Below are 23,527 nucleotides of genomic sequence, written 5' to 3' on the forward strand. Positions count from 1 at the left end.
GAGGTGATACAGTTTGTGACTTGGAGGAGAACTTACAGGTGATGTTTCTGTACATCTGTTGCCCTTGTTCTTCGATGTGATCGAGATTGTGGGTTTGGAAGTTGTTGTTGAAGGAGGCAAGTCCAGTTGCAGCGTGAAGGAAGCTGCTTGTGGATGTAGTAAATGTAATATGTTGCTGTCACTGTGCACCATGATGGAGGGGAGTGCATGTTTAATGTATTCAATGGGGTGTGATCAAGTACAATACTTTTCCCTAGATGGTGTTGTTGCTCTTTTTAACCTTAGTCTATTTGCTCTGTTTACGTCACCTTTGCTCATGAGTCGCCAGGTATCTTTATGATACCGCCACGTGGTTCAAGTTCAGGTTATAATTAATAATACAGCACACTGCTTAGTAAGGATTAAAACAACGGTCATTTATTATATACAACAAGCAATATTAATACCCTAATACTACTTTCTATATAATAAACCTATCACTACTGACCAATATTTAACTTAGGAAGAGCCCACCAGGTCAGGGAAACGAATGGCTTATCCAATCAAATCTGGCCCGCGGGATTCAAAAGGCTGCTACAGGTCGGTGGCTAGATGTCTCTACCGGATAGCGATCGCTGGATTCAAACTTACTATTGCCGGTGGCTGGTCTTGCAAAGGTCTCGAGCAGGCGAAGAGGAGAGAGAGAGCGAGATCTGAACTTGGACCCTCACTTTTATAGGGCCCAGGGGCTTCCCGCCTCCCGGGCGGCCCTTGACCCTGAGTCCCAAGTGATTGGATCTGTCCCCAATCTCTGGGGTCGATGTGTCCAATGGTGAGGCGATTCCTCGATCGGGGGGGTGGTCGCTCACCTGTCTTTGTTTCGGCCACTGCAGGCGCCGACAGGTCTGGCCCGGTATTCAATTGCTAATATGTTGCAATTGTTCCCGGGGATAGCCGATTTAACTGTGGATGTCTGAATAGATGGGCTGCAAACAGTCCTGAATGCAACTGCAAATACCTGGATTGATGGGCTGTTGATAGCCCTGAGTATCGATCTGGGCTGACTTCCCAGAGCCGAATATGCAATACTGTCTGCAGCTGCCTGCTTGTGTCTTCTTAGCTGCTTTTCCCAGCAGTCTTTCGGGTTAGCCATTTTAAACTGGGTTTTGGCCAGATTAATCGGAACGCAGCCATTTTACGTGGCTACAGTGTCAAGCTTCTTGAGTTTTGGAGCAGAACTCATCCAAAGAATTAGAGAGTATTCCTTTGTGCTTTGCAGATGGTGGACAAGCTTTGGAGTCAGGAGGGTGATTTAATTGCAGGACAATTCCCAGTTTCTGACCGGCAATTAACCAAATAAAGCAAGGTTATATAATGCCACGAAGCACACTGATGTTATTTGTGAGGGTATCCCGACTTGGAACATAGATTTGTGGGGGTTTATAGTTTTTGTTTTGGTGTGAGGAGCCAAGTGAAACCCCGGTGAGAATAAATAGCCCAGTCGTCGTATAACAATTATTTAAGACTATGTATTAAAGTAAAGAAAAGACAAATGCACACAAACAAGGCGACTCTACGCGTGCAATTAAGGTATATGAATTGCTAAAAGCTTCCAGTTTATATAAAATGGACCCCTTGATACAAAATATATCTTCGATACCTGGACTCAGTAAGACTTCAGGTCCCCGAAAAGCATTCAAATTGAATAACCAGCTATAGTTACCACACAATACAGGGATGATACTTAAATTTGGGAACTGTCTTTTTCTTGGTCCAAATAAAAGATACTTTGAAACTGCTGTTACAAAGGTTTTCTGCACTGTCATGGCTCTAAGACTTAGAAGCTTCTTTTTCTGCAAACTTGGACTTTCAGCTTGATGGCTGGAAACTTGCCTGTATGCTTCCTGGGACTGCTAGATAGTAACTGCTTCTGTCAAGATAAAAGCGGATGCTGGAATCTGAAACAAAAACAGAAAATGCTGGACAATCTCAGCCGGTCTGACAGTATCTAGAAAGAGAACGGAACTAACTTTTCAAGTCTGGATGACTCCTTGTCAAAGCAAGAGAGAACTGGAAATAGGATGAGATTCATCTCCTTGTCAAAGCTAGAGAGAACTGGCTATTTCCAGTTCTCTAGCTTTAACAAAGAGTCATCCAGACTCAAAGTTAGCTTCGTTCTCTCTCCACAGATGCTGTCAGTCCTGTTGAGTGACTAGCATTTTCTGTTTTTGACCCTCTTCTCAGATTCTAGTCAATTATATCTCTGTTCTTTGATTTTGCCCTCTGTGTATTCGACTGTCTGCCCCCATCAACTTTTTGACTATACATTAACGTATGTATATCTCAGGAACCTTCCTAATCGTCTATAATCTCTTTCTACTCCAAAAGCGATTCACACTTGATTATTATCTAACCTGCTGCTTTAAACCCGTTACTGGGAGAGGCACATGCCAATTGAGGCCCTTGGAATACTGTCTACTGCTGACCCCAGGCAGACCCTCAATAGTGATGGCAGTACAGGGGGTCGTCCACAACTGCAGCATGTAGGAGTTTGTGGGTAGCATGATCCTGGACAAACGCATCCTGGAGTAAGTGTCTACATCTCAAGGAACATTTGCTCGGGGGTGGAGTCTGAAGTGCAGACATTGCAGGGCATTAGGGAGGGGGAAAGTTATATGGATGCTTAAATCCAAGAGGCAGTCTTAGTTTAGGAAGTAGCCCAAATCTGGTTAGTGGTCATAACCAAAATGGCTTCGATCGTGGGAACATTGACTGTAAAGTATGAATGGCTGAGCAGGATTGTCTGAGCAGGATTGTCAGTCGGACTAGTCTGTCAGCCTGTGTCTCCACCTGTCCGCTGCCCATGGCTCTTTCCTGTGTAAGAAGCTGAGCCAAAGTTTTGTCAAGGCTTGAACTGCTCTTGGCACTGTCATCTAATTGTGGGAATTTGTGGAGGAAGATTGTATAGAGTAAGACCAAATTCACCACTTTCCACTACACTATTTATTCATTTGAACCCAAGTGATTAGCATATGCTTGTATGTTGATCCATGTGTATCAATGTATATGTCTGCTTATGGGGGGTTCTAAATGAGACTATTACATGTTTCGCATTTGTAAGATAGGGTTTCATCAGCTCAGGGGTTACACATACTGCAAAAAAGTGTAGCCTTTTCCAAATGTATCTATATCTCACTGAATCAGAACCATAATATTTAAAAACCGATCCTCTTCTGTTCGCTCCTCCTGCTGATTTCAGATCTCCACCAGGAATGTAACTTACTGGCCTGTCTCAGGAGAGTCCATTGCATTAAACAGCTTTACTCGAAGGTCATCTCCCTCCATTTAGCAGAACATGTGGTAATTGTTTATTCACAATGCTGTTCCTATTGGTGAATCCTGAATTTCTTTACCAATGGGAGGAAGACTGAAGATAAAGGTTTCTAAAAGCCAGACTTGCTAAATCCACACCATTGGGATGTGTGGAAATGGATCTGTCTACCCCTTGAATTTAAATCACCACTTTTATTAGAAATCTCCCCCTAAACTAAAAAGAATCAAAAAGATTTTCTAAATGGTGTACAAGGATTTTCACTCCTTGACTCCTTTGCAGACTTAAATAGGTGCTATTCAGGTCAAACTAATATTTCAAGTTATTCCCGGTATAACCTATATCTACAAAGAAGATTTTATCTACTTACCACTCAGTAGCTTCGATCCTGAGTCCAGCCTTTCTGAGGTAATTGTACAGTAGACTTTTTGATATTTTGTAATAACCACCATTTCAGGTTAAAGTGTGTTTTTAACTTTATTTTACTTCAAAAGATAACATCACTGTCTTTACAACAAGTAAAAAAAATAAAAAAAAATCTTCTGGAATTTCCCGTTCCGGTTGTTCGGACCTTCGTGGCCCCCCTTGACAATCTCTCCTCTTATCTGTGGGTGTTCTCAGTAACTTTGATCCCCTGTTCAACTCCTGCATTCAGTCATTCCCATCTACCGAAGCAGCTCTGAGAGCTGGAAGTGATGATGGCTGTTAGCGATTCAGGATATTTATTACCCTTCTCACAGCCGTGCTGGTTACATTTTATTGTCTTCAAATAATATCTTCTGCTCATTTATGTAATTTTGTTTGTCCATTGTATTAATCTAGTTTCCATCATGTCTAACAAGAGGATATTTACATGATAAGCGTGGGTTCTCATCATGTTTAAACTGATTCCTGCTTGGTGTTAATTTATGCCTTCATAGACTCAACCGTTATCTCCAGACTTCCACTCTTAACTGATGACGTGAAGTTTCTATTATTCACAAATGCACGTTATTTCACGTAATTCATTTAAGATTCTGGCAATTCTAATCAATTGTTTGCTAAACTAATTAACTTCTATAAAAGGGTGGAATACTGTTCCCTTTATGTAACTAAAAAATTATTTTGCTAGGGTATCAGATTACACCATAAGCTGGTTTAGCACAGTGGGCTAAACAGCTGGCTTGTAATGCAGAACAAGGCCAGCAGTGCAGGTTCAATTCCTGTACCGCGTCCCTGAACAGGCGCCGGAATGTGGCAACTAGGGGCTTTTCACAATAACTTCATTGCAGCCTACTTGTGACAATAAACTATTATTATTATGCTGTTTTAGAGCTGTTCTCTTAACACCTGTGTGATAATGACTGTCTGCATTTCAAACCCTCTTTTCTGAATGCTGTTAACCCTTTGTGGGATTTTTGCTTGCTTTTTCTCTCATTCCTTCAGGCTTTATCAGACCCTTCATGTTTCAAATGACATATTTCCCATTTTACTTTACACCCTCAATATCCCCACTCAATTGTTCAGAAAGGCAGCAATACCTGGGTATAGTCACCAGTTAATGTTACATTCAAGGCACATGCTCTTATTTAACATTAATGATTAGACTACTAGTGATTAAAGTACCAGTGAGAGGAGCATGTATTCATTGTACAGTCTGATTACTGTACTAGCTGGGGATTCGGGGTGGGGTGGGGGGAAGAGAGAGAGAAATAGCAAAATCAGAGTTAGGGTGTCAGCTTGAGATAGCAGGACAGACGTGTGAGGAGAGATTGAGTCGGTTAGGATTGTATTCGCTGGAGTTCAGAAGACTGGGGGGGTCGCAAAGAAACCTATAAAATTCTAACAGGACGAGACTGGGTGTGTGCAAGAGTGTTCCTGATGGTGGGGGTGTCCAGAACCAGCGATCGCTGACTGAGGATATGGGATCGACCGTTTAGGGCAGAGATAAGGTGACATTTCTTCACCTAGAGAGTGGTGAGCCTGTGGAATTCGTTACCACAAAAAGTAGTTGAGGCCAGAACACTGTTTTCAAGAAGCAGTTGGATATAGCATTTGGGGTGAAGGGGATAAAAAGATATGGGGTGAAGGCAGGAATAGGCTATTGAGTTGGATGATCAGCCATGATAATGAATACCGTAAGAAGTCTTACAACACTAGGTTAAAGTCCAACAGGTTTGTTTCAAATCACTAGCTTTTGGAGCACAGCTCCTTCCTCAGGTGAATGAAGAAGTACATACCTCTTCATTCTCCTGAGGAAGGAGCAGTGCTCCGAAAGCTAGTGATTTGAAACAAACCTGTTGGACTTGTAACCTGGTGTTGTAAGACTTCTTACTGTGCTCACCCCAGTCCAACACCGGCATCTCCACATCATGATAATGAATGGCGAAGCAGGCTCGAAGGGCCGAGTGGCCACCTCCTATTTTCTATGTTCTATTCTACACATGTTAAATATGCTGATTAGATGTTGTTGGATATTGTTGATCATTGCAAAGCTTTTACCAAGTCATGTGTGCCTGTCATCTGGAAAGATATTTAATGCCATTACTGCTGGCTTGCCATTCACGAATGAAAAAAATCTAATTGGAAGAATAATATAAAATCAGTGTATGGCAAGAATTCAAATAGGATGGGTGGTGCTACCTTTTGTCTTCATTAAATCATGTTAAAATATTCAAATTCACAATGCAAAGTTAATAGTTCTAGCGCAGGATAAATACTCTGGTAATGGTAAAGAGTACATTTTCAAAACTTGGTATGCACAACCAAGTTTGTGCTGGCTAACACTGATTTAATATGAATTTACCCATGTTTCAGCTTTTTTTCATCAATGTAAGGAAACTTAATTTTATCTTTTATGGTTATATGATCCAATTTTAGTTGGCATGATTGCCTTTTCAGGTTTTTTTTTGTTTCTGGACTCTGTTACCTATGGCAATTCTTACAGAAAAATGGTTGTAGTTTTGAGAGAAATGCCTTTAATTGTTCCAGCATTGCGTTATATTTGAAATGCAGTTATGTCTTTAGACTTTGCATCGTGAATTAAATTGATTTCCTAAGTTTTATGGTTGTATGGGAAGTGGAGTTCCTCAACTGTTATCTTTCCACATACAGATTTGTGGCTAATTGCAGTTATTTATTGTTTTAAAAAAATTGCAATGTACTTATATTTCTAAGTTTAAATGCAATCTCACAACCTAGATCCTACCTGAATTTGTGGGGAGCTATGGTCTTTAAAACTTGCTTGGCAAGCACAGATCTTTGCCATGTGTTGCTTTCTTGTCTATAAAGTAACTTTAAGTTTTAACTTTTAAAAATCTTTTATTGTCATAAGTATGAAATTACTGTGAAAAGCCCCTAGTCACCACATTCCGGCGCCTGTTCGGGTAAGCTGGTATGGGAATTGAACCCGCGCTGCTGGCCTTGTTCTGAATCATAAACTAGCTGTCTAGCCCACTGAGCTAAACCAGCCCGTCACCAGGTGTGAAAATTCTTAAAGGGATAACTTATTCCTATGAAATTAGAAGCTTTTCCCCTTTGTAATTTAAATAGTATTTCCTTGCAAGAGTTGGGAAGACTGTACTTGTAATTATTCATTGCCACTTTTCTTTTGCAGGGCAATGCTTCCCAGATGCAAGTGGATACATCTTCTACTGTTAGTTGCTGAGTAACTTCTGCATGAAGCACCAAGTGAGGGAAGAAGTACAAGAAATTAAATTTAATTTGCCATGCCATTACCTTTTGGGATAAAATTGAAAAGAACACGAAGATATACTGTCTCCAGTAAGAGCTGTTTGGTTGTGCGGATTCAGCTGCTGGATAATGGATTTCTGGAATTCACCCTTTCTGTTGAAAGCACAGGTCAAGAATGCTTGGAAGCTGTTGCACAGCGATTAGAGCTGAGAGAGGTGAGGTATCTTACTTATCAAGCAAAAATGGTGTAGCATTTTCATTTAGCGCATTAAGGCCAGGAATTTTATTAAAGAATAATGGTCAGCGTCTCAATCTTGGAGGGCAGTGCTGAACTTAAGATTGGGTACCAATTTAAATGGAAATATAAAAAAAATTCAGCATGTGGCCAATTCTATGAGTGCAGAGGCCCTTCATTATGCTATGAAGGCAATTTTCCGGCAGGTCACTTTTTAGCCATTTGCCCAGTTGTGTGTCGACGTGCCATATGGAATTAAGGGGTTTGCTTTTGGAGGTGCATGTGAGAACCCCAATTTAAATTTTTTTTTTTTTTTTAAATGTGTTGGTTTCACTTCTTCTATAGCTTCACAGTGAGGTAGTAAAGTGGAATTCAGAGGCTGGGGGAAATCATGGATAGCAAGACTAAGTCTGCAGGTGGTGGACTTGCAACCACCATCTGCTGGTGGTGGAGAGAATGTAAGTTTTCCATGGTGGATGGGGTGCCAGTCAAAGCAGGCTGCTTTGTCATTGATGGTGTCAAGCTTCTTGAATATTGGAACTGCATTATCCAGACAAGAGGAGAGTATTCCAGGGCAGCAAGGTAGCATAGTGGCTGGCACAGTTGCTTCTCTGCTCCAGGGTCCCAGTTCGATTCCCGGCTTAGGTCACTGTCTGTGCGGAGTCTACACGTTCTCCCCGTGTGTGCGTGGGTTTCGTCCGGGTGCTCTGGTTTCCTCCTACAGTCCAAAGATATGCAGGTTAGGTGGATTGGCCATGCTAAATTGCCCTTAGTGTCCAAAAGGTTAAGTGGGGTTATGGGGTTAGGGTAGAGGTGTGGGCTTGGGTGGGGTGCTCTTTCCAAGCACTCCAGAACATTGCACCATGAAAGGCAAAGCAGCCGGCTTAATTGACACCCCATCCACCACTTTGAATATTCACTCACTCCACCACTGGTAGTGACAGCAGCATGCACCATCTCCAAGCCTCCTTCTACAGCACCTTCCAAACTCTCAATCTTCATCTTGTAGCTGGTAACTACCTGGCTACTCGTGCTAAGTTTTCTAGTCAATGGTCATCAGATGTTAATGAGGGAGGATGGGTCGATTCATGTTGATTATTGCCTGACACTTGTGTGGCACAAATTTTATTTGCTACTTTTCAACCCAAGCCTGAATGTTGTCTAGGTCTTGCTACATGCAGGTACAGGCTGCAAATGTATGCAAGCATCCCTCCGTTACAATATGAGGGAAGATCATTGATGAAGCAGCTTACAGGGTTGGGCCTCGGGCATTGCCCAGAGGAAAGTTTAGGTATCGAACAAATAAGCATCATCCTTTGTGCTAGGTAAGGTATGGCTTCCATCAGTGAGAAGAGTTTTCTTCTGATCCCCATTGACTTCAATTCAGCTAGGACACTTTTGCTACCACATTCTGTCAAATGCTGCCTTGATATCAAGGGTGATCAGTCTCTCCTCACCTCTGCAATTCAGCTCTTTCTCTATATTTAGACCAAGGCTATGATGACTGCAGCCAAGTGGTAGGTGCAACCAACTGAGCTTCAGTGAACTGGTTACTAATGAGTCAGTGCCACTTGATAACATTAGCAACACCTTTTGTCCTTTGATGATTAAAAGTAGACTGACGGTGCATGGTAGCACAGTGGTTACCACTTGCTTCACAGCGCCAGGGTCCCAGGTTCAATTCCCGGCTTGGGTCACTGTCCGGAGTCTGCACGTTCTCCCAGTCTGCGTGGGTTTTCACCGGGTGCTCTGGTTTCCTCCCACAAGTCCCGAAAGATGTGCTGTTAGGTAATTTGGACATTCGGAATTCTCCGTCCGTACCCAAACGGGTGCCGGAATGTGGCGACTAGGGGCTTTTCACAGTAACTTCATTGCAGTGTTAATGTGAGCCTACTTGTGACAATTATTATAAATAATTGGATGGATTAGATTTGTTCTGCTTTTTGTGGGGAGTTTCCCACTTTGGTAGATGCTGGTGTTGTATGTGATGGACCATAGTATCTGCTTGCCTGACACGAGATTCTCGAAACAAGCACTCTAATTGGAGCTTCAACACAGCAAGGAAGCCCCAGCAGTGCAGAGGAAAATCTTCAAGAACACCCTCAAAGCCTCATTGAAAAGTGCAACAACCCCATCGACACCTGGGAGTCCTGGGCCCAAGACTGCCTGAAGTGGAGGAAAAGCATCTGGGAAGGAGCTGAACACCTCGTTGCATCGCCGAGAGCAAGCTGAAGCCAAGTGTTGACAGCGAAGGGAATGTGTGGCAACCCAGATACTCCACCCACCCAACGCCTATTCCACCTGTGACAGAGATTGTAGGCCACACATTGGACTTTTCAGTCATCTGAGAACCTATTTTTAGTGTGGTAGCAAGTCATCCTCAACGCTAAAGATCTGCCTAAGAAGAAGAAAACTGCACTGGAACAGCTTTGCTAGAGGTGTAGCTGATTCTATAGCATAAGTCTTCATTACAGTTGGTATGTAGTTGGGATCCCATAGCCTTTGCTGTGTCAGTGTGCTTATCTGTTTCTTGAAATCAAATGGAAGCTGATGATTGGCTGCTGGCTGAGATTAGCTGCAAATAGTTCAACTTTTGCACTGGTGTGGGCTCCACAATCATTGAGGATGTTCATCCTCCCCTTGGTTGTTTAATTGTTCACCACCATACAAGACTGGGGTAGGGGCTGGTTTAGCACACTGGGCTAAATTGCTGGCTTTTAAAGCAGACCAAGGCAGGCCAAGTGCACGGTTCAATTCCCGTACCAGCCTCCCCGAAAAGGCGCCGGAATGTGGCGACTAGGGGCTTTTCACAGTAATTTCATTTGAAGCCTACTTGTGACAATAAGCGATTTTCTTTTTTTTTCGGGGGCTATTTAGCACAGGGCTAAATCGCTGGCTTTTAAAGCAGACCAAGGCAGGCCAGCAGCACGGTTCAATTCCCCTACCAGCCTCCCCGATCAGGCGCTGGAATATGGCGACTAGGGGCTTTTCACAGTAACTTCATTTGAAGCCGACTTGTGACAAGCGATTTGGATAAGGCAGGACTATAGAGCTTTACTCTGATCTGTTAGTTGTGGGATTATGCTACAACTGTTTAGCATGCATGTAGTTTTGTGTTGTAGCTTCACCAGGTTGGCATCTCATTTTTAGTTGCACCTGGTACTGTTGGTGTGTTCTTACACAGTCTTCATTGAATTAGAGTTGGGCCCCAGCTTGATGATAAAGGTGAAGTAAGACTTCCGGTTGCGGCTATGCGGAGCTAAGTCGCACATTTGGCGGCTCCCGCAAAAACGGACTTTTGGGCTCTTTTCAGGGCCCCCAACGGCACTTTTTCGACGTTTCCTGGTGTGGGAAGGAGTTAATAATAACTCCCTGTCAGTATGTGGCTTTAACTAGGAGCGAGGCGACAAAAAAGGTGGTGGTGGACCAGAGGAAGGGAGGGAAGAAGGACAAAATGGCGGCGGGCGGAGACCAGGCAGCGTGGAGGCAGTGGGCGGAGGAGCAACAGGAAGGTATCCAGCGCTGCCTCAGAAAGATTAAAACGGACCTGCTAGAGCCGATGAAGGCTTCTATTGATAAGCTGCTGGAGACACAGACGGCCCAGGGGGTGGCAATCCGAGAGGCTCGACAAAAGATCTCTGACAATGAGGACGAGATCTTAGGCCTGGCGGTAAAGGTGGAGGCGCACGAGGCGCTCCACAAGAAATGGCAGGAGCGGTTCAAGGAGATGGAGAATCGGTCGAGGCGGAAGAATCTGTGGATTCTGGGCCTTCTGGAGGGGCCTATGTGGTCACCATGTTGAACTCGATGATGGGAGCGGGGTCCTTCCAGGGCCCCCTGGAGCTGGAAGGGGCCCATAGAGTGTTGCCAAGGAGGCCCAAGGCTAACGAGCCTCCGCGAGCGGTGCTGGTGCGGTTCCATCGGTTCGTCGATCGGGAGTGTGTGCTCAGGTGGGCCAAGAAGGAGAGGAGCAGCAGGTGCGAGAATGCGGAGGTTCGGATATATCAGGACTGGAGTGCGGAGGTGGCAAAGAGGAGGGCCGGGTACAATCGAGCGAAGGCGGTGCTGCACAGGAAGGGGGTGAAGTTTGGCATGTTGCAGCCGGCGCGACTGTGGGTTACGTACGAGGACCGGCACCATTATTTTGAGTCTCCGGAGGAGGTGTGGGCCTTTGTTCAGGCCGAGAAGCTGGACACAGGCTGAGGGTCGGGATGGGCGATTGGGGACTGCGATGGATTATGTTATGCCTATTTTTGGTGGGGGGGGTGGGGGGAGGCCTTTGCATTGTTTTGGGTTTCTTTTTCTCTGTGTTTTTCTCTTTCAGGCTGGGGAGGGTGGATGGGGCGGGTTGGGCACTGTTTTGATTGGTGGCGGGGCCTGGTAGGTGGAGAGCGCGGGCTTTTTTGCTGCGCCGAAGACGGCGGGGAAGTGAGGATTGTTTCCCGCGCTTAGAACGGAGGGGGGGATATATGGTTTTAACTACGTGTAGGGAATGTTCCCTTGGTTGGGTGCTGGATGGGGATGGGTGAAAGGATTTGATGGGGAGAGTGTGGGCGCCGGTGTTGGAGGGAGGGGAGGCCAGGGGATGGGGGAATTGAGATAAGGCCGCAAAAGGAGTTGTGCCAGAGGGGGCGGGGCGGGCTCAGGAAAGCGCGGGCTTTTTCCCGCGCTAGGGAAGGACTGCGGTGGGGGTCGGAGAAGCGCACACTGACTGAGGGGGGATTCCCACACGGGGGTGGGGGGGGGAGGCGGGAGAGGCCGGGGTCAGCAGGAGTCAGCTGACTTACGGGAGTGTTATGGGGGGAGCAAAAGAGCTAGATACGGATCTAGCTTTGGGGGGGGGGGGGTATAGGGTTGCTGCTGCATTGGCCAATGGGGAACTGGAAATAGGAGAGGTGGTCGGGGCGGGGGTCCGCCGTCTGGGGGACGGGAGGGTGCGGGAGGCGCGGGCACGTGACTGGCCTAGAAAAGAAGATGGCTAGTCGGGGCGGGGGGGGGGGGGGGGGGGTGAGAAGCCCCCCAATCCGGCTGATAACTTGGAATGTGAGGGGCCTGAATGGGCCGGTTAAGAGGGCCCGAGTGTTCGCGCACTTAAAGGGACTGAAGGCAGTCGTGGTCATGCTTCAGGAGACACATTTGAAAGTGGCAGACCAGGTCAGTTTGAGAAAGGGATGGGTAGGACAGGTATTCCATTCGGGGCTGGATGCGAAGAACAGAGGGGTTGCAATACTGGTGGGGAAGCGGGTGTCGTTTGAGGCCAAGAATATTGTAGTGGATAATGGAGATCGATAGTGATGGTGAGCGGTAGGTTGCAGGGGGTGTGGGTGGTACTGGTAAACGTATATGCCCCGAACTGGGATGATGCCGGATTTATGAAGCGCATGCTGCGTTGGATTCCGGACCTGGAGGCAGGAAGCTTGATAATGGGTGTGGATTTCAACACGTGCTGGATCCAGCATTCCATCGCTCCAGATCCAAGACTGGGAAGAGGCCGGCTGCGGCCAAGGTGCTTCAGGGGTTTATGGACCAGATGGGGGGAGTGGATCCATGGAGGTTTGCTAGGCCCTTGGCCAGGGAATTCTCATTCTTTTCCCATGTACATAGAGCCTACTCCCGAATAGATTTCTTTGTGTTGAGTAGGGCGCTAATCCCGAAAGTGGAAGGAACGGAGTATTCGGCCACAGCCATCTCAGACCACGCCCCGCACTGAGTGGAGCTGGAGTTAGGAGAGGAGAGGGACTAGCGCCCGCTGTGGTGTCTTGATGTGGGATTACTGGCGGATGAGGAGGTGTGCGGGAGGGTGCGGGGGTGCATTGAGAGATACTTGGAGGCCAATGACAACGGAGAGGTGCAGGTGGGGGTAGTCTGGGAGGCGTTGAAGGCGGTGGTCAGGGGAGAGTTAATCTCCATTAGGGCCCACAGGGAGAAGAGAGAGGGCAGGGAGACAGAGAGGTTGGTGGGGGAGATCTTGAGGGTGGACAGGAGATATGCAAAGGCCCCCGAGGAGGGGCTACTTGGGGAGCGGCGAAGCCTCCAGACGGAGTTTGACCTGTTGACCACAGGGAAAGCAGAGGCACAGTGGAGGAAAGCACAGGGGGTGACGTACGAGTATGGGGAGAAGGCCAGCCGGATGCTGGCACATCAGCTCTGTAAGAGGGTGGCAGCGAGGGAGATGGGTGGAGTTAAGGATAGCAGGGGGAATATGGTGCGGAGTGTGGTGAGAGTAAATGAGGTATTTAAGGACTTCTATGAGGAGCTACACAGAACTGAGCCCCCAGCGGGGCTAGAGGGGATGCGACGATTTTTGGATCAACTGAGGTTCCCGAGGGTGGAGGAGCAGGAGGTGGCTGGTTTAGGGGCGCCAATTGTGTTGGAGGAGCTGGTTCAAGGATTGGGGAACATGCAGGCGGGGAAGGCCCCGGGGCCAGATGGGTTCCCGGTTGAGTTTTATAGGAAATATGTGGACCTGCTAGGCCCGTTGTTAGTGAGGACTTTCAATGAGGCAAGGGAGTGGGGGACCCTGCCCCCGACCATGTCCGGGGCACTGATCTTGCTGATTCTGAAGCGGGAGAAGGACCCACTGCATTGTGGGTCGTATAGACCGATCTCGCTCCTCAATGTGGATGCTAAGTTGCTGGCAAAAGTGCTGGCTATGAGAATTGAGGACTGTGTCCCTGGGGTGATTCAAGAGGACCAGATGGGATTTGTAAAGGGCAGGCAGCTAAACACTAATGTGCGGAGGCTCCTCAACGTGATTATGATGCCATCGGTGGAGGGAGAGGCGGAGGTAGTGGCAGCTATGGACGCGGAGAAGGCCTTCGACCGGGTGGAGTGGGAGTATCTTTGGGAAGTGTTGCGGAGCTTTGGGTTCGGGGAGGGGTTTATCAGTTGGGTCAGGCTCCTATACAGAGCCCCGGTGGCGAGTGTGGCTACGAATCAGCGGAGGTCGGAGTACCTTCGGCTGTACCGAGGCAGGGGTGCTCCCTGTCCCCCTTGCTGTTTGCCTTTGGCCATGGCACTAAGGGAGTCCAGGAAGTGGAGGGGGTTGGTCCGAGGGGGAGAGGGACATCAGGTGTCGCTATATGCGGACGACCTGTTGCTGTATGTGGCAGATCCATTGGAGGGGATGGTGGAGGTCATGCGGATCCTAAGGGAGTTTGGGAACTTCCCGGGCTATAAGCTCAACGTAGGAAAAAGTGAACTCTTTGTGGTGCATCCAGGGAAGGGGGATAGACGACCTACCATTGAAGAGGGCGGAAAGGAACTTTCGGTACTTGGGGATCCTGGGAGCTGGGGGGCCCTGCACAAGCTCAATTTGACAGGGTTGGTGGAGCAGATGGAGGAGGATTTCAAAAGATGGGATGTGCTGCCACTCTCGCTAGCGGGCAGGGTACAGTTGGTTAAAATGATGGTCCTCCCGAGGTTTCTCTTTGTGTTCCAGTGCCTTCCCATTATGATTACCAAGGCCTTTTTTAAACGGATAGGTAGGAGCATCATGGGTTTTGTGTGGGCAAATAAGACCCCGAGGGTAAAGAGGCTGTTTCTGGAGCGTAGCAGGGACAGGGAGGGCTGGCACTGCCGAATCTGTGCAGCTACTATTGGGCAGCCAACAATCCGATGATCCGTAAGTGGGTAATAGAAGGAGAGGGGACGGCGTGGAAGAGGTTGGAGATGGCGTCCTGCAGGGGCACGAGCCTGAGGGCGCTGGTGACGGCACCGCTGCCGCTCTCGCCGACTAGGTACACCACGAGTCTGGTGGTGGCGGCAACGTTGAAGATCTGGGGGCAGTGGAGACTGCATAGGGGCGAGGTGGGAGCCTCGGTTTGGTCCCCGATTCGGGAGAACCATCGGTTCGTCCCGGGAAGGCTGGATGGGGGGTTTCGGTGCTGGCATCGGGCAGGGATCAGAAGAATGGGGGACCTGTTTATAGATGGGACGTTTGCGAGCCTAGGGGCGCTGGAGGAGAGGTTTGGGCTACCCCCGGGAAATGCGTTCAGGTATATGCAAGTGAGGGCGTTTGTGAGGCGGCAGGTGAGGGAATTCCCGTTGCTCCCGGCACAGAGGATTCAGGACAGGGTGATTTCGGGTGTATGGGTCGGAGAAGGCAAGGTTTCGGCGATCTATCAAGAGATGAAAGAAGAGGAGCAGGTTTCGGTAGAGGAGCTAAAGAGCAAGTGGGAGGAGATTGATGAGGGTCTGTGGGCTGATGCACTGAGTCGGGTTAACTCCTCTTGTGCCAGGTTCAGCCTAATACAATTCAAGGTTACTCACAGAGCGCATATGGCAGGGGCGAGGTTGAGTAGGTTCTTTGGGGTGGAGGACAGATGTGTGAGGTGCTCGGGAAGCCCGGCGAATCACGTCCACATGTTCTGCTCGTGCCCGGCTTTGGAGGGGTTTTGCGAGGACTATGTCCAAGGTGGTGTCCAGGTCAAGCCGAGTTGGGGGTTGGCACTATTTGGGATAACGGACGAGCCGGGAGTGCAGGAGGCGAAAGAGGCCGGTATCCTGGCCTTTGCGTCCCTGGTAGCCCGGCGGAGGATCTTGCTATTATGGAAGGATGCGAAGCCCCCCAGTGTGGAAGCCTGGATATGTCATATGGGGGGATTAATTTATACAGGATAAACCCAATGTATAAGTAGCTTATTTTTGATTGTGGTGTTTCTGTTCTTTTTGTTATGGGGGGGGGGGGTTTGTTTGTTACACAAATTTTGTTGGAAAAATTTGAATAAACATATATATTTTTTTAAAAGGTGAAGTAATATGCTGAACCAGGAAGTTGGGGTTGTGATGTAATATAGTGTGGCTGTTGATGGCCCACAGTGCCTCATGGATGCCTGGATTTGACCTGTTGTATCTTTTTCAAAAAAGCAGTTCAGGGATGTGTGTGTCGCTGGCTGGGCCAGCATTTAGTGGGGCTGTTTAGCACAGGGCTAAGTCGCTGGCTTTGAAAGCAGACCAAGGCAGGCCAGCAGCACGGTTCAATTCCCGTACCAGCCTCCCCGAACAGGTGCTGGAATGTGGCGACTAGGGGGCTTTTCACAGTAACTTCATTTGAAGCCTACTTGTGACAATAAGTGATTTTCATTCCATTTCATTTTCATTTCATTCATTCATTTATTACCCTTGAACTGAGTGTTTTTTTTCAGGCATTTAAAAATCAACCACATTCCTGTGGGACTGGAGTCACATGTAGGCCAGACCCGGTAAGGGCAGCGGATTTTAGTGAACCAGATTTGTTATGACAATTGACTGGTTTCATGGTTCATCATTAGTCTTTTTTAATTACAGATTTTTTGTATTGAATTCAAATTTCACCATCTGTGGTGGTGGAATTTGAGCCCAGGTCCCCAGAGCATTGCCCTGGGCCTCTGGATTACTAGTCCAGTAACAATACCATTACACCACCACCTCCCCTGACTCTAGCCTATTTTAGCACATGGCAGTGCCATGTGCACATCATCAATGTGAAGATAGGCACCATCTCTACATGGGCTGTCTTGTGGTCACTTCTGCTCTTTTGGATGGCCATGTGTATCTTTGACTGGTATATTGCAGGGGTTGAGACCAAACTGATTTTTCCCTCATGTTGGTGTACTTGCCACTTGTTGCAAGCCCAGCCTGGAAGCTCAGTCTGGAAGCTATGTCCCTCAGGACTCAACTACCCAGTAGTGGTGCTACGAGGCCACTCTTGGTGAATGTCACTGAAATACCTTCAAGTGCATTCCTTGGTGCGTTTTCCAAGTGCAGGTCAACATAGAGAACTAATTCATTTACTACAGTAGAATAGTGGTTATGTTGTTAGATTAGTACTTCAGAATCCTGGACTAATGATCCAGAGATGTGAGTTTAAATCTCATGATCGCAGCTAGTCAGTTTAAGTTTAGTTAATTAAATAAAAGCTGAAATTTATGAAAAAGTTAGTGTCCGTAATAACGACCATGAAATTACCGGATTGCTGGCAGCGCGGTGGCGCAGTGGTTAGCACTGCTGTGTCACGGTGCCGTGATACCAGGTTTGATCGCAGCTCTGGATCACTGTGGAGTTTGCACATTCTCCCCGTGCGTGCGTGGGTTTCACCCCCACAACCCAAAAATGTGCAGGGTAGGTGGATTGGCCATGCTAAATTGCCCCTTAATTGGAAAAAATGAATTGGGTACTCTAAATGTTTTTTAAAAGAAATTACCAGATTGTTGTGAAAAAGTCATCCAGTTCACTAATGTCCTTCAGGGAAGAATATCTGCCATCCTTGTCCAATCTAATCTGTACATGACCCCTGACCACAACAATGTGGTTGACTCTTAACTATGCTCTGAAATAGATCTGTAAGACATTCAGTTGTGTTAAGGAGGATCACCATCTTCTCGAGGACAATTGGGGATGGGTAATGTTGTCCTTGCCAGTGATGCTGACATCCTCTGGATGAATTTTTAAAAAATAGCTGAAGAAAATCGATGGAAATCAGCAGTATTTTTTACTGTTTGACCAAGTGGCATTAGACATCTTGTGGTCTAGAATCAATAGTCCCAAGGCCACTTTCTCCCAAACACAATGCTGTGCTGCCACATCTGAGGGGTTGTTCCTGGCTGATAGGATATACCCAAGTATGATGGAAGACTTTAGGACATTGGCTGAAAAGAATGATTCTGAGAGTATGATTTATGTAAGACTATTAATTGACCAGTCTGTGGGGCACCACCCCCAAATCTGGAACCGGTTTTCTGACAAGGATAACTTCGCAGGGTTGACTTGGTTGAGTGTGCCCTTGATGCCTGAATGCGATGCCTAGGTCACATTTTGTTTTATTATATTTTGCAGCAGTTTGGAATAGCTAGGAGGCGTGCTGGGACATTTTAGAGGCCAAGTAGGAGTTATTCTTTCTGTCTTAGATTTGATTTTTAATTCATCCAGCTGTGACAGCTTTTTGGAAGAGTGTGTTCCACATTTCCTCGGCTTTATGTGATAGTGATTTCTGGCATCATCCTGAATGGCCTAACTCTAAACTGCACCGCACCCCATCCAAGGTTAACATATCCTTCTTGAGGGGGACTAAATGCAGCAATCCAAATGAATGCCAGTCCGAGCTCTGCCTGGCTGCTACATAACTTCTACCCTCTTAAAATAAAGACCAACATATCAATAATCTTTTCAATTTATTTTTTGAACCTGCACACTAGATTTTAGTGAACACTTCTAGTCACACCCTTTCAATTTGAGTGCATATCTACTATCCCTACTCTGTCCTAGATGTTGATCAATTTCCTAGCCAAGCCATTGGTTGCCTACAATTCTGTGCTTTCAATTTTGTTAAGTGTCTTGTGGAATATTATCAGATGTTTTCTGGAACTCCATATAAATAAGATCCATAAACATTCACCTATCCATCATGTTCATTACCCTGGCAATGTCAACATTTATAGCCCATTCTTAATTGCCCTTGAGAAGGTCCCCTTATGAGGCACAGTGGTTAACACTGCTGCTTCACAGAGCCTGGGGCAGGGTTCAATTCCAGTTTTGGGTGACTTGGTCTGTGTGGAGTTTGCACTTCCTTCCCATGTCTGCGTGGGTTTCCCCCAGGTGCGCTGGTTTCCTCCCACAGTCCAAAAATGTGCAGGTTAGATGGTTTGGCCAGGCTAAATTGCCCGTTAGTATCCAAGGATGTGCAGGTTAGTTGGGATTATGGGGGTAGGGGAGTGGGCCTAGATGGGGTGCTCTTTCAGAGGGTTGGTGCAGACCGATTAGGCTGAATGGCCTACTTTTGCACTGTGGGGATTCTATGAATCTAAGATCGGTAGCATTGCGGATAGCACAATTGCTTCACAGCTCCAGGGTCCCAGGTTCGATTCCAGCTTGGGTTACTGTCTGTGCGGAGTCTGCACATCCTCCCAGTGTGTGCGTGGGTTTCCTCCGGGTGCTCCGGTTTCCTCCCACAGTCCAAAGATGTGCAGGTTAGGTGGATTGGTTGTGATAAATTGCCCTTAGTGTTGGGTGGGGTTACTGGGTTATGGGGATAGGGTGGAGGTGTTGACCTTGGGTAGGGTGCTCTTTCCAAGAGCCGGTGCAGACTCGATGGGCCGAATGACCTCCTTCTGCACTGTAAATTCTATGATAATCTTGGGTTGCTTTCTTGAACCTTTCTTCCAGAAACCATATTCTAAAGGGATTGTGCAAAGGCACTTTGCATTTCTACGGCAGGCTATGGCCAATCGGGATGGTCCATCTGCGAGGACAAAGAACCCTGAAATTTCTGATAAACTTAAGAATGGATTAAATATTAACCATCAGGGGTTATGGGGAGAAGGCAGGAGAATGGGGATGAGAAAATATCAGCCATGATTGAATGGCGGAGCAGACTCGATGGGCCAAGTGGCCTCATTCTGCTCCTATGTCTTATGGTCTTATCTGAACAATCCAGACCAAGAATATGTACATCCTTTGTCCAAACCAAGCAGAAATGGGAGTTGTTACATGACTTACCTAAGCTTCTAGAACCTATCTTGAGAAGCTAAAATGTACTCCATAAACCAAACAGCAGAGCCAGAGCTCTGTCCAGGTTTAAATTATCCGGCCCTGATCTACACTGTTCTATGAGGACTTCTGTACCAGTGCCTACTACAAGATTAATTAACCCCTAAGTGCCTCTCCCATTGTGAATGTCGTTGCTACTGGTAAAGTGGATCACCATGTGTCACCTTCAGCCTGCTACCCTCTCTGAAGGAATACACCATTGAACTTTTGATTCTGGACTCACGTGAAACATTGGCTCATAAATTCCTGGTTCCCCAGTGTCATATTTAGGGGTTGTCCCAATGATGTGCTGGGGAATCGCTCTTGGAAGTTCCCATGCAAGGGTTTACTGAGTAATTGTCCAGAGGTGCAAACTTCACCTGGACAATTGTGCTGGGCTGGGAACCATCTGACAGAAGTTAAATTGCTAACTTTGTATGGTAAAACAAGCCAAAAATAGGGGCCAAATCTTTATTCCTTGCGCCAATGCAGCAGTGGACACGCTTCACTGTCCCTGTCTCACCTAGCCTGAGTGACGAAGGTTGGGCGAGATAGGGGCTTTGCAATTTCAGCCAGGGTAAATTCTTATCCAGAGTTGCAATTTTTAAAATATAAATTTATAGTACCCAATGAAGGGGCAATTTAGCATGGTCAATCTACCTACCATGCACATCTTTGGGCTTGTGGGGGTGGGACCCATGCAGACACTTGGAGAATGTGCAAACTCCACACTGACCGGGGTTGAACCTGGGTTCTCGGTGCCGTGAGGCAGCAGTGCTAACCACTGCTCCACTGTGCCGCCCATCCAGTATGGCAATGTGCCAGAGATTGCCACTCTGAGGAAGTTATGGGCCAATATCTCTTACTTTCTCTGTGTTCTTTGCCCTGTACATCTTTCTTTCCCTTATCCCTCTCTTTGTGAATGTACCAACGGTTATAACGTGACACCCTCTCCATCCATTTGGGTGCATGGAAACTAAATTAACACTCTATCTCATGTTTCTGTGAGGTTATGTTTTCTGTGGAGTTATTAATATAGAATTTGATCACTCCCAAACTGAAGGGTTGGGAAAACACCATTTATAAAGGGGGAATCAAAAAAAATCAAAAGCACCTTTCTGTTTATGCACAGTTGGTGAGGAGAGAAATCAGGGCTATTTTAAATTAAACTCACTCCTGTCCTTAACTAGACTATCATACACTCTTTACAAATCCATACTGGCGCTCTCTGATTATCTTCATATTTGTCCAACTGCTCAGTCACACTGACCAGTTCGAGAAGCTTCCTCATAGCTGAGGTTGGACCACAGGCCTGTAATTTTTTAGTTTATCTCTTGCCCCTAAGTAGTGGATTAATTTACATTACCAATCCTGATTTTTGAGTTTTGTAAGATCATGACTAATACATCAACTATTTTCTCACCAACCATTTTCTCATCTACAGCTTTTGATACCCTGGGGTGAAATCTATTGTGCCCTGGAGATTTGCCTATCTTTAATAACATTAATTTCTCAATCACATTTTATTTGAACTAGTAATAGCTGCAGTTAATCCTTCTGCTTTTGCTTGTATCTCTGGTATCTTAATCTCATCCTTTGCTGTGAAAACTGACTGTTTTACTTTCCTGATTTCCACTTACAATATCTTGGCTGATCATTAAGGAGCCCATTAAGAGTCACCTTTTTGGTCTCCATTTATTTTGTTTAAAAAAAAAAGACCTTTGCTTTTATTCCTTTCAATCTTTGTCTCCTTTTTTCTTTTCGCAGCCCTTGCCACCTTGCAGTCCTCGTCATTCATTTGATCTCTTATACTCCTTGGGATTATTATTGTTCTTTGCCTTTGTAGAAGCTATTTCTTCTAGTTTTATACTTTGTCTCACTTTGTTGATCAAGCTGCTGGGCTAGGGCAGCATTTGAGCCTGATTGAAGTCAAATTTGGATCCATCTGAAAATTGTAGTTGTAACATAACCACTCCTCTTTGGTGTTAAACTATTGTTACATAAATAATAAATTATATACCTAATGATTTCCCATAATCAAATTATGGTTGGTTGAAACAAGTTGCAACATCTAAATATATTTTATTACATATTGACTTTGAACACAAGACAATTCTCTATTGAATTTGGTACTGAAACACCAGGTCCCAAGATGCATACGTGTCATTCTTGTGATATGATGTTATCAGCTTTGTATGTTATGCACAGCATGTACAGCACACTGTGTCCATTAGGACATTCTGAATATGAAGTGTATCTTGGAACTGATTTTCACTGTGAGAAATAGGGAGCGGTGAGAGGGTTTCAAAAATGAAGAATTTGTTTTTCCTGATTCACCACTTCAAAATAATTTGAAGTTATGGGAAAAATTATTAAAAGTTGACTTTAGTGATCCAATCATTTAAAAAATAATGTGCAAATAGATTGTTTTTATTATAGGTTTTGCATGCACTGTTTGTTTCAGTAGAGTTTATTGACTTGATGTGTATTTGTGGGGTCTGAAATGTAACTTATAATTGCAAAGTAGTTCTTGTAGAATGCATAGAGTAAACCCTTCCCAAAAGTTGTGGAATTATCCTGACGTCCATCCTGCAACTCTTAATTGCTTTATGGAAGATGTATCATTTTGAAACATTTTTGCTCTGGCTTAAAAATATTTATAATGTGTGTTTCCTTCTTAATATGGCGGGAGGTGAAACTAAATATGTTTTTACAGACCTTTTGTCATATTTTTCTGAGAATCAGTTGTGTCCTCATTATCAGTTTGATCTCTCTACAAAAATCGTTCCAGATAGTATTTAGTTAGATTGCAAATCTTTGGCCATATGGTTTAGATTACAAAAAATGTTTATGCAATTTGGTGTTTCCTTTGCATTTAATTGGTGTAGGCTTATCTAATAGTTTAAAAAGAGAACATAAAAAATCATTAACTACTGGCATCAAAAAGCCCTCAACATCCACAGGGTTATAAGAATAATATATGCTAGCTAGCACAGTTTATTCTACTTAATAGAGTTGTTTTCTTAAATTGAAAATATTGTTAATTTTGTTTTCACTTGGTTTAGTGTCAGCACGAAAATGGGGGGAATAGAGGGCTTAGCTTCTGGTGTCTTGTAGGTCAAAGTTTGTTGATGGATGATTTATTTTCTTCCACAGATTACTTACTTCAGTCTCTGGTATTACAATAAGCAGAATCAATCTCGCTGGGTGGATCTGGAAAAGCCCATTAAAAAGCAGCTAGATAAATATGCCATTGAGCCTACCGTTTATTTTGGTGTGGTATTTTATGTGCCAAGTATTTTTCAACTTCAGCAGGAGATTACAAGGTATGAAACATTAGAGCTGAGTATTGGACATCATTTGGAGAAAATGCCTCCATGTAGTCTTCAAGGTAGCACTTCCAACAATTTGATCGTTGATGACCTCATAACCATGTTTGGTTATTAAGTTGGAAATTCAATATATTGTGTATGGAATTTACATGCTCAATATTCAAAATTGAGTTGAAATATCAAAATTCTTTCAATCCTGAATCTTGGACTAACAGAATGCCTGGCCGTGTTACTTGTGCACATGCAATTAAATTTTACATAGACCTTAAATTATCCTTAGAAATTCAGCCTATCTGATGTTATTAGAAACTTGTAAGAGATCATGATCCATATCCAGATCTTATGAGTTATCTGATCTTAGCTGGTGCAGTGGTGGGAGGGTCAAAGTATTGCCTGGTATACCCTTGGGGAAGGGGGAAAAATGCCAGCTAATATTCCTGTTCATCATTTTGCAGTAATTCCTGGTATAGTTGG

The 23,527-nt window shown here is 45.5% G+C and overlaps 1 protein-coding gene across 1 annotated transcript in view; it reads left to right on the forward strand.

Moving 5' to 3' along the window:
- ptpn21 (protein tyrosine phosphatase non-receptor type 21) overlaps positions 1-23,527 on the forward strand; it is a 124,239-nt gene that overhangs the window by 6,957 nt on the left and 93,755 nt on the right. The window contains exons 2-3 of the mRNA XM_072494936.1: positions 6,906-7,197; positions 22,878-23,047. Coding sequence (XP_072351037.1) covers positions 7,018-7,197; positions 22,878-23,047 — 350 coding nt within the window. The 5' untranslated portion in view covers positions 6,906-7,017. The remainder of the gene's footprint in view (positions 1-6,905; positions 7,198-22,877; positions 23,048-23,527) is intronic.

This window comes from Scyliorhinus torazame, chromosome 2, assembly GCF_047496885.1.
Source record: "Scyliorhinus torazame isolate Kashiwa2021f chromosome 2, sScyTor2.1, whole genome shotgun sequence".
NCBI lineage: Eukaryota > Metazoa > Chordata > Chondrichthyes > Carcharhiniformes > Scyliorhinidae > Scyliorhinus > Scyliorhinus torazame.